Raw genomic sequence first — 11,062 nt, forward strand, 5'->3', positions numbered from 1 at the left:
GCCGCAGTACGCCGCCTAACGCGGCCTGCTTCACCGCTGTTAGGTGCCTACCCTTGTAAAGTCCTTTCTTCCTTCTTCAGCTTAGAATAGTCAATCGACGGCACCTCTACGCTGAACAAGCCTAGGGGCCAGCCCCTTACATCAAGAGCTTAAGGTTGCGGCTGACAGTCAAACCTTAGATGACATATGCATATTTACCCAAAAAACGAATAGCTAAAAATGTAAAGTTTGACTAATAATTTATAATTATTGAGGCGTATAATGTTCAAGCCGCTGGCTTTGCAGTTGAACTCACTTTACCAGCGATCTATCTATGGAACCTGCCCCTCGTCATTGCGTATTTGTGTCTTCACGAATCACGATTAATTTTAATGAGAGGCTGTTCTCCTAAACGTCGCGGCAATAGCTGATGTTATGTTTTTCAATCTTGCATTGAGGACATGTTAGTTGCGATTGAGGTTACACCACCAAATTCGTCAGCACTTTGAATTGACTACAATTTCGGTTGAGCAATGTCTTCCGTCTGTGTACGCAACTGTTGATGTACTTTCAATAAAGTGTGAGACTTTTGGGCGAAAATAACCAGGTTGGTCTTCGATTGCAGCATGTAAGCATTCAATTATTGTCTTTTTTCATCATAAACGGAAGTGAACGATGCATTTCGCGCCCTGTGTTTGACATGTTTTCTGGGGCCAATTGACCAGTATGAAATGTAAGCTGTACTTCCGGTACCCCGTGCCGCTTAGCAAATAAACTTGAGTCACTTTTCAAAGCCCGAACCGCCGCTTCGGCGGCATGTGACGCACTTGCCATTCATTCATTCATAGCGTCGCGTTAGGCGAAGACTTCGCTCTCTAGACTATCATCAACTTGCTGTGTCATCTCGTCAGCACTGTCACACTACTGATCGGGTAAATGTAACAACAAACTCACTGCTCAATCCCCGAATTTAAATGACATTCTGATAACCGTGAGACGGCCGGCATTGAGCTCACCAATTTCTCGCGAATTACACTTGCAAACTGGAAGTGGCCAAATCAAGGACACATGCAATAAATACATTTTATCAATTGGCACGTTCAATTCTTGAAGGTAGAAGCGTTGGCCCGAGCAAAAGGGTAGAATCCGGGCTATTCCCGCCAAACTACCAAATAGGCCGGAAGCGCGTCGGCATCTGGTTGGTCCACCGTGCGGTACCGGCCCGAAACTGCAAAGTTCGCGTAAGAGATTCAAAAGCCGGGGGATCTTTTGAGATTAGTAACTCCGCGGGGTGCATCATAGAGTATGACTATTTCTCTTGAACCCTTGTTTTCCTGCAACCTCGGTAAGCAGTAAGGAAAAAACACAACAAAGCCAACAAAACCGACGACATCGCCAAGGGCAATCGGCAGTTCAATTGCAACCCCCCAGCAAACCGAACAAACTGCAACAAACTGCTCCAGACTTCCGTACAACCGCCTCAAAGTCACCGGTCGGAGCCCATCCCATGACGCCACCAACCACATTCCGTCGATGATAGCGCAGGAAGCCCAGTCAGGCAAAATGGACCGTACAGACAAGGAAGCGAGATCAGACTCGTCGCGGAATGATGGCCTCGTGGATGTTGAGGCGGCCGCAACAGAGAGTCGCGTTGGACGCGTACTGAGTCGAATCGCGTCGGTCCCGACTACAGACCCTGGCCCTCCACCCGATGGAGGCTACTCTGCGTGGATGGCTGGTAAGAGCCAATGAAGACTGTTGAATTGAATGACGAAGGTCTCGTCTCTGACTTGCTTTTTAAAATGTAGCTCTTGCCGCTCACTTCATCTTCATGGACACATGGTAAGGGTCCGCCTCTGCTTCAGGTTTCCACAAAAACTGATGTTGTCATACTTGCAGGGGTTTTATCAACTCTTTCGGAGTCTTCCAGACATACTATGTTGAATTGTTAAAGCGACCACCTGCCGACGTCTCTTGGATTGGCTCTATTCAAGTCTTCCTGCTGTTCTTCATTGGCGCCTTTTCAGGCCGATTCACAGACGCAGGCTACTTTCGTCCTCTGTTTCTCTGCGGATCATTCTTAATTCTTCTCGGCACCTTCGCAACCTCATGGTGCACCCAGTACTGGCAAATCCTTCTTTCTCACGGCGTTTGCGTTGGCATAGGGAATGGTCTGTCATTCTGCCCAACGCTGGCAGTACTGTCTACATACTTTGACAAAAGAAGAGCTGTGGCTATTGGTATCGCGGCTGTAGGCAGCGCCTCGGGAGGACTTGTCTTTCCCAGTACCGTTAGGCAATTGCTTCCTTCGGCCGGGTTTCCCTGGGCGATGCGCACGCTTGGCTTCATTCAGCTGGCAACCCTGACGATTGGGTTCATCTTTTTGAAGCCCCGGCTGCCGCCACGCAAAAAGGCTCAGTTGGTGGACCTCAGGGCCTTCCAAGAGTTGGAATATTCTTTCTACGCTGCCGGTGGCTTTTTCGTAAGTCGGACCCAAAGAGACGTTATTTTAAGTTTTAACCCTACTGACTGGACATTATTAATAGTCGTTTATGGGGGTATATTTCGCCTTCTACTACGCCGCCTCGTATAGTCGAGACGAACTCGGCTTCTCATACCCGAACTCGCTCAACCTACTTCTGATCTTGAACGGCATTGGTTTCATCGGACGTCTTGTTCCCAACTGGTTCGCCGACAAGGTGGGAACTATCACCGTGTTTACCCCCATGGCCTTTCTCTCTGGAGTTTTGACATATTGTTGGATTGCCGTCAAGACGCCGACCGGCCTCTACATTTGGACCGTCGTATTCGGTTTCGTGGGCAACGCCGTCCAGGCTCTCTTCCCGGCCGGCGTCAGTGCTCTTACAATCGACCCAAGCAAGCAAGGGACGCGCATCGGTATGATATTTACAATCGTCAGTTTCGCCGTGCTGAGCGGACCTCCCATCGCGGGCGCCATCATCACCGCATGCGGCGGGAGATACTACGGCGCTCAGGCCTTTGCAGGCAGCTGTCTCATGATTGGAACCTTCTTCTTAGCGCTGGCACGGGTAGTCAAGACCAAAAAGAAAGGTGAAGGGTGGTTCGCAAAGATTTAGCGAAGTGTTAACGTTGTGGAAACGTTGCGGAAAAATGCATAGCCAGGGGGGCTCGGTAATTTTGTAACTATAAATCGTGTATATATGTCGGATACCAATGACTCACATATATTTGAAATCCGCGTCTTGTCGCATTGAAGCGGGAGCGCAATATGATATAATATATCGTCACTATCGATCGGCGTTTGCGTACTAGCAGCTTCGGCTCTGCGTCATTCCATGCTGGTGTTCAATTCAGCTCACACGACACATTTTGGGACCTCCAAAGATTTCTTTCAAAGGCGATGAACAAAATGGGTAGAATCTCTTCTCTTCGAGATCTTTCGAAAACAGTTCTTGAGTTATCGACTGGCAACGTACGACTTGCAACTGCCGAAGCTCAACCCCCTGATGGACCTCGGAAGCGGGCAGACAATTCTGACTCGCTACGGGTCCACCACCAAACCTGCAGCGACAGCCTCTTAGTCAGGAACAAACTCGGACAACGTGAATCAATGGCCTCAATCAAGGCTTGAGAATCAAATATGGGTTATGGTCCACGTGCTGTATGCTTACTACCTAGCTTAGCATGGCAATTGTGGAGAGAAATGTCCTAGCTCGATTTTGTCATTGCTTACAGTGATGGCCCAAGACGGAGAATGTGGTCGCTTTTAAAAACCCGCGTATGGGGCCCATGTGGCGATACCAAATTTAACTTTGATATGGATAGCCAAAACAGATTAAGACTCCCCCATCCAGCCCTTCATGATTGGCACAGCTACGTCTTGGCTTCCGAGTTGCCACAATTAGACTAGGTCTCATGCAAGTTGCAACGTCGTTCGGACCAACTTCTGCGCCTTAGGGACCCAGTAAACAACATTTGAACCAAGTCCTCAACCCATCTACATGCAACGGGAAACTTGGCTAAAATGGATCGTGACAGCACACTGACCAATGTAAAAGTGACGATAGTATCGCAGGGCTGGGTAAAGAGGCCCTAAGCGAGCACAACTATCCTTGAAATGGTTCCGCTGGGGGACCCGACGAGATCAGCGGCAGCCTGCCGGCTGTGAGTTGTCTTCCCGGCAAGTCAATTCGACATAAAGCTCTTGTGGCCGGCTGCACTCCCGAAGATTATTGATCAGAGGAAGTCAGTCTTGGCTTTTGTCAGTTCATCCGAAAAAGCGACCCTGACATCATGGCAGTCCTCCGCCAATGCCTGTGGCTTCTTGTGGCGGCTCAAGTCACTGCCACGGCTGCTGCCACGAGCTCTTACAACTTTACGCAAGCTGCCATCGACAAGGGCGAGGCCATGACCCAACTCAGCGCCGATGCGCTTCGGGCGGCAAAGGCCTTGAATGCAGCTTCGGGCCTCAACTCAACCTGCACACCCGATAAGGTTCAGGTTAGGAAAGAATGGTGAGGCACATCGAGCATTATTCGTCATTGCCCCTTCACGTCTAACACTTGAGTCACAGGAGAACTCTTCCTGCGGAAGAGCGCAAGTCTTTCGTTGCCGCAGTCCAGTGCCTTCAATCTTCTCCGACCTTGCTCGATGCTGTTCAGATGCCCGCGGCCAAGTCCCTCTTCGATGACTTCGTTTTGATTCACATGAACCAGACTGGGAGGATACACGCAACGGTATGTACTCCATTAGATGCCTAGCCAAGGGCCCAAGATGGTCAGCATCGAGACTAAGTACGTGAAACGTTAGGCAAACTTTCTGACTTGGCATCGTTATTTCACTTGGATCTACGAGCAGAAGCTGCGCTCTGTTTGTGGCTACCAAGGTAAGTGACGCGGCCCAACTTTCGTCTCAAATATTAAGAGGTCTCACCAACAACGGCAGGAACCTTCCCGTACTGGGATTGGAGTCTCGACGTCGAAGACCCGGCCAAGTCCCCCGTATTCGACGGATCTGAGACCTCCATGGGAGGCAACGGCGCCTTCATCCCTCACGAGGGACTGCAGCTTGTGCAACCCGTCTCCAACACCACCATCAAGCTCGAGCCCGGCTCCGGCGGTGGCTGTGTCGAGTCCGGCCCGTTCGCGAACATGACGGTCCACGTAGGTCCCGTCTCGATGCCGGTGTACGGCTCTTCGACGAACAGAACCGCAGCCGCGAAACCCACGGACGACAAACCCCGCTGCCTCAAACGCGACCTCAACAAGCACATCGCCCAGCGGTACACCTCTTTCCGCAACGTCACTAGTCTGATCTTGGAAAACGACAACGTCGAGTGGTTCCAGGCCGTTTTCCAGGGTGACGATCGCTACGTTTCTGGAGTCGAGCTCGGCGCTCACGGAGGTGGTCATTACACCATCGGTGGTAAGTCCTCAGCCTCTGATCTGATTGAAGATGCAAGTGTTGGAATCGCGATTTGCGCCGGGTCTCGTGCGTGATCGGGGCCGGTGGGCGGGGGCAGTCGGGGCACACCTGCCTTGATCACCACGGCGGCTCGGCCAACGATCCCTCGTATTTACGCACTTGTTGCCAATTTCAGCCTCTTGACACGATCTGTGGGACTCACACTGACACTTATGACTTTCAGGTGATCCTGGCTCGGACCCCTTCATCTCGCCCGGCGAGCCGGTCTTCTTCCTGCACCACGCCCAGGTTGACCGCGTCTACTGGATCTGGCAGATGCTTGATTTTGCAAACCGACAGGTATGTTTTTGGATGCTTCTTTGTTTCGCCCAGCCTTCCGCGGGATGCGTCTGTGGACAAATTTAGACTGACCATGTTTTCGTTTGAAGGAGGTTTTTGGCACCGAAACGTTGCAGAACAACCCGCCAAGCCGAAACGTCACGGTGGAGGACACTGTCGATATTTCACCCCTTGGTGGGCCGCTCGTCATGAAGGATCTGATGAGCACCGTCGGAGGATCCCCCTTCTGCTACGTCTACGAATGATTTTCGTTCAAGACCAATGGCTTAATCGATGATTCCCAATTATCGTTTCAACCCGTATTTACTAAGACAGAGGCTGTACATAGACATTAAAGCTGGCCAAGGCTAGTCCTTCGCATTTAATCAAGATACCCTCTCAAGTTAGCAACAACTCTGGCTCGTTAGTGGTTCAATGGTAGATTCAGATCTGTCCGATGGATAGATCCGACGGGCGGCGTGCAGGCAATTCGCGCCCTAGACGGTGAGGCGCACATGCATGTGTCACCTTTGACTCCGATCTGCCCGCATGGCATGATCTGATGCCATCCGAAGGTGGCTGCATGATGAGCTTAGCCAGGCTCTACTTGTCAATTTGAAACTCTTGGCCAGGGGTGGTTCGTCTAATAAGAGGGCCGCAGCACAAAAGGGACAACTCGTGACGAGCGAGGTCGCCGGGGACCGGGGGGCAAGAGTTAGGACGAAACTCTATTCGGCGGGAATCCATGTTTTCGGAGGGAAAATGCGGCAGTTGATCCCAAACCCGGCTTAACGAGAATCATATGCCAGGGGTCCTGGCCTTGGTTCCTAATTAGGTTTGCGGCCTGGAACAGAACCTCACGACAGATGGCATCAAACCCGTCTGAAACCCCCGCAGCCCCCAAAAATGAAGCCCAGACTCTCCGGTGAGCGCGCCGGTCGGGGCGCGGTGAGTAAGAGATCGAGTCAAGAATAATCCGGTCTTTTTCACCGTTGAGAGTCCGTGTTCGAGGCATGTCAGTATAACAGATGGCATGGCGCTGCAACTTCAACTTTCAGACGATGTCGAGCGAGCCTCTCGTTATGTTGGCATGATTTCCGGGTCTTTTCTTATTATCACTTTTTAGTCGGTCACTTCCGCAATAATGTTTTCCTTAACCCAAGCCTTCTTTTCTATTCTCTCGGCCGGAATCATCGGTCAGGTCCAGGCGGTTGATCCGCTCGTCGACCTTGGCTATACTAAACTTCAGGGCGTCGCTGAGCCAAGCGGTGCGACTCGGTGGTTGGGCGTTCGTTTTGCGGCACCACCAACTGGTCAACTTCGATTCGCCGCGCCCGTCGACCCTCCCGCTACAACCGACGTTCAAGATGCTTCTCAGGTACCATTCGCTTGTTCTCTCGGCATCTGCCCACTCACTCATTTCTTGTCCAGTTCCGCCCGATATGTCTCGCTCGAAGCGCGTCAGATTTCACCATGAAGCCCAACAAGCGGTTCACCACCGATGAGGACTGCTTGTACGTCAACATCTTCGCGCCATCCAATGCGACTCCCGATTCGAAGCTGCCGGTCATGTACTTCATCCAAGGTGGAGGTTTTCAGTCGCTCTCGAACGCCAACTTCAACGGCAGTGACCTGGCCAGGTTTGGAAACATGCTGGTGGTCCAGGTCAACTACCGTGTTGGGCCCTATGGTTTCTTGCAGAGCAAGGAGGTTCAGGCTGGCGCGAGCATGAACAACGGGTTGAAGGACCAGATCCAGGGATTGAAATGGCTTAAACAGCACGCTGCTGCGGTGAGTATCGCTATAGCCGATTGGTGGCCTCGTGACTGACATGAAACCAGTTCGGAGGAAACCCCGACCAGATGGTAGCTGTTGGAGACTCGGCCGGCGCAACCTCTGTCGCCATGCTTCTCGCTGCGTTCGGTGACAACGACCCCGGCTTGATCAAGGGCGCCATCATGGAATCCGTCAGTGTGGCCACTGTTCGCACCCTTGAGCAGGGCCAAGAGCAGTACAACTGCCTGACTAATGCTACCGGCTGCAACAAGCAACCCGACTCTCTTGCTTGTCTCCGTGGTCTTGATGCCAAGGCGTTGCAGACGGAGAACTGCCAGTTCAACCCCAACCTCGACGGTGATCTCGTCAAAGCACCAACTTTGCAACGCTTTGCCGAGGGCAAGTACCTCAAAGTCCCAACCATCGCCGGAACGTGTACCGATGAGGGAACCAAGAACGTTCCGCAGAGCACCGACACCATCGAGGATGCTCTCAAGACGATCAACAACCAGGCGACGCAGTCACTGAGCAATGCATCTCTGACAGTGCTTCAGCAGACGTACCTCGATGTGCAGCAGCCCGTCTTCCCCAAGTCTGGAAAGCTGTGGCGTCAACTTGCCACGGCACACGGTGACTTCAGAGCTCACTGCATCACCAAGATCTTCCAAGATGCTCAGGCCCGCGACGGTGTGAAGACATTCAACTACCGCTATGGCCCGATTGATGATGAACAGGAGGCTCTGGGATTCGGTGCATACCACACCGTCGAGTTGAACGGCGTCTTCGGTCCTAACAACACCGACGGTGCCCCTCCGAAGAGCTACTCGACCACCAACGCGCCTATCGTGCCATTGACTCAGGCTTACTGGGCCAGCTTCGTCAAAACGCTCGATCCCAACGCCGCCAAGATCCAGGCAGGCATGCCTGAGTGGCAGGCGTGGACGGCTGACGGAAAGCAGAGACTGCTGTTCCAGAACAACACTGGCACCATGGAGGGCATGCCCACTGCCCAACAAGACAACTGCGCCATGCTCGCACCCATGATCCCCTTCATCGAGACCCCGGCAACAGATGCCCAGAAGGCGACTGTGGAGCTGAAGAAGGTCAACTCGCAGGCCGCACCTCCAGCCGCACCTCCCGCACCCCCGAAGGCTGCTTTCATAACCGATGTTGCTCGTATGATGGCTGAAGCCGATAATGAAGAGCATAAGAAGAACAACGGTACAGCTAAGGGCGGCAAGAAGGGCAAGGGCGAGGGTAAGGGCAAAGGTGAGGGAGGCGCAGCCAAGGGCAATGGAACCGAACCCAGCGGAGGAAAAGGTGGTAAGGAAGGCAAAGGCAAAGGAAAGGGTGAAGGAGGTGCGGCGAAGGGCAACGGTACTGAGCCCAGCGGAGGAGGCAAGGGTGGTAAAGGAGGAAAAGGGAAGGGCGAAGGCGGTGCGGCCAGGGGCAACAGCACCGAGCCCGGCGGTGGAAAGGGTAAAGGAAAGGGCGGCAAAGGCAAAGGAAACAGCACCGAGCCCCGAGGAGGAAAAGGAAAAGGAAATGGTACTGCTGGTGGTGGCGGCAGGGGAGGAAACTCGACCGCGCCCCCAACAGTCGTCCCTCCTGGAAAGAGCTCTGCTACGGAGAACTTCCATGGGCTCTCTTGGATGTGGTCATCCATTGCCCTGGTGTGCCTGGGCCAGTTCCTTTTGGCTTGAAGATAGATACTTTCGGCCGTTGTTTGTAGTATACGAGACCTGCGAAGCATGAGACCACGGGCTTGCCCGTATTGATGATCAACTTGTATTCAATATCTCTGACCGACCTTCAGTGCCTCATGCCACCATTTTATATACCGACTGTTTTCTACCGCACATCAAAGCTTTGTGTATATTTCAAGCCTCTCTATTCCCAATGTGCTCATCCAACTCTCATAATCTTGACTTCAACTCCATTGCTGTAGTCTCGATGCCACTCTTGGTTTTGTTGTCGGGCTGTTTGATCTGGGTAACGAGCCAGCGTTCTATAGTCGATACCAATCCCTCGACCTGCTGAATGGTATTTCCTCCATGGATGCAGATTCTCACTCTCTCGCTTCCTGCTGGAACTGTGGGTGCGACGATGGGCCGGACCATGAAGCCCCGCTGCTGGCAGTGCAGTGCCAGACCTCTAGGGTTGGACGTGAATAGCGGTATTATTGGTGACTTTGGCTTCTCTGAAGAGAGATAGAGAAGGCCTGCTTCTGGTTGATATTGGCTGCAAAGCTCTTGGAGAAGCTGATGTGTGCGGTCAATGAGTGACCACAAATGGCGGAGTAGGGGCTCAGAGCGGCCGTCCATGATAAAGTTGTAAGCCGTTTGTATGCTGGCGAGTGCTGTGAATGGCATGGCCGTGGTGTAGATGAGACTGCGGGCGTAGTTGATCAAATACGATCTTGTAATCTGAGAGCAGAGAACGATGGCTGAACCAGTCAGTCAATGGATCTAAAGAAGAGAGTGAAACGGATGTAACTTACCTCCGGCGCAACTCATCGCCTTGCCGAATGTGTGAACTCGTCCCCAAACCCGATCCTCCAAGCCTAAGTCACAGACAAGTCCGCGGCCCCTATCACCCAATATGCCCGTTGAGTGGGCCTCGTCGACGATGATCAGGCCGTTCCCGTGCGGAAGCTGTCTTTCAACACACTCTACTATTTCTTTCAAAGGCGCCACGTCTCCATCCATGCTGTAGATACCCTCCACGGCGATGAAGACGTTCTTTGTGCCCTCTCTCACAGCCTTGCCTTCTTCACCGCGAGTCAATTCAGACAGAACCTCGCTCAAGCTTCGACTCGGGCTTTGGCCTCTTGCTGTCTCGTCCCACAACCGGTCTCCATTTGCGTTCTCGATCGGATTAACCGTATTGTGGGCGAAGGCGATCTTCTTTCCAGCTCGACTCATCTTCATCCCATCGTGGACGCTGGCGTGAATCAACTCATCGTAGACGATGATGTCGCCGTGCTGAGGGACGCAACTGAAAAGCCCAAAATTTGCATCAAACCCCGAGTTGAAGAGTAGCCCAGCCTGTCCACCATGAAAAGCCGCAATGTCTCTTTCGAGAGACTCTGCAAGCGATACATTGCCGTCCAAGAGGCGTGAACCACCAGAGCCGAGGAGAGCCGGGGTGTTTCCGTCCTCAGGACCATCAATCGGATTGAGGTGGGCCTGGATCCGGGTGAGATACCCGCGCTGGACCTCCGGGTGGGTCGAGAGGGAAAGGTACGCGTTGGACGAGAAGTCGGCGCTGCCGGCCGGGACGAGGGTCAGGCGCCGGAGCTGGCTCTTGGCCTCCCGGCGAGCCAGGAGCGCCGCAAACACACTGTCCAAACGGTCGCTTGCCGGCATGATTGGGATGAATTGGTTGTTGGGATTGTTGCGGGATGTGTCAATGTGTCAAATGAGGGACCACACACACCCAACCTCGGCATGGAAAGTCAAGAGACGAGGGAATTTCCCTTTGCACCCGGCGATCTCTCATAAACGCGAATGCGAGATCCATGCAGGTTCAAGTTCAACCCCACCAGACACACCTACCGGGCCGCACCGTTGGGAAACCCATT

The 11,062-nt window shown here is 52.8% G+C and overlaps 4 protein-coding genes across 4 annotated transcripts; 3 read left to right on the forward strand and 1 right to left on the reverse strand.

Moving 5' to 3' along the window:
• Positions 1-2,308: 2,308 nt before the first annotated feature.
• On the forward strand, positions 2,309-3,077 carry COL26b_010570 (uncharacterized protein; the record flags this gene model as incomplete). The annotated part of the gene is made up of 2 exons (XM_053183265.1): positions 2,309-2,461; positions 2,526-3,077. The coding sequence occupies 2 exons, from the start codon at positions 2,309-2,311 to the stop codon at positions 3,075-3,077; spliced, it is 705 nt and encodes a 234-aa protein (XP_053032758.1).
• A 1,177-nt stretch (positions 3,078-4,254) lies between these two features.
• Positions 4,255-5,969, forward strand: COL26b_010571 (uncharacterized protein; the record flags this gene model as incomplete). The annotated part of the gene is made up of 6 exons (XM_053183266.1): positions 4,255-4,475; positions 4,535-4,697; positions 4,819-4,846; positions 4,906-5,385; positions 5,609-5,724; positions 5,814-5,969. The coding sequence occupies 6 exons, from the start codon at positions 4,255-4,257 to the stop codon at positions 5,967-5,969; spliced, it is 1,164 nt and encodes a 387-aa protein (XP_053032759.1).
• A 1,207-nt stretch (positions 5,970-7,176) lies between these two features.
• COL26b_010572 (uncharacterized protein) lies at positions 7,177-9,182 on the forward strand (the record flags this gene model as incomplete). The annotated part of the gene is made up of 2 exons (XM_053183267.1): positions 7,177-7,494; positions 7,545-9,182. 2 exons carry the CDS (start codon positions 7,177-7,179, stop codon positions 9,180-9,182), a joined length of 1,956 nt encoding a protein of 651 aa, XP_053032760.1.
• A 213-nt stretch (positions 9,183-9,395) lies between these two features.
• Positions 9,396-10,847, reverse strand: COL26b_010573 (putative secondary metabolism biosynthetic enzyme; the record flags this gene model as incomplete). The annotated part of the gene is made up of 2 exons (XM_053183268.1): positions 9,396-9,925; positions 9,980-10,847. The coding sequence occupies 2 exons, from the start codon at positions 10,845-10,847 to the stop codon at positions 9,396-9,398; spliced, it is 1,398 nt and encodes a 465-aa protein (XP_053032761.1).
• Between the last annotated feature and the right edge of the window lie 215 nt (positions 10,848-11,062).

The sequence above is a fragment of the Colletotrichum chrysophilum genome (genome assembly GCF_026319265.1).
Source record: "Colletotrichum chrysophilum strain AFK26 chromosome Unknown scaffold_115, whole genome shotgun sequence".
Lineage (NCBI taxonomy): Eukaryota > Fungi > Ascomycota > Sordariomycetes > Glomerellales > Glomerellaceae > Colletotrichum > Colletotrichum chrysophilum.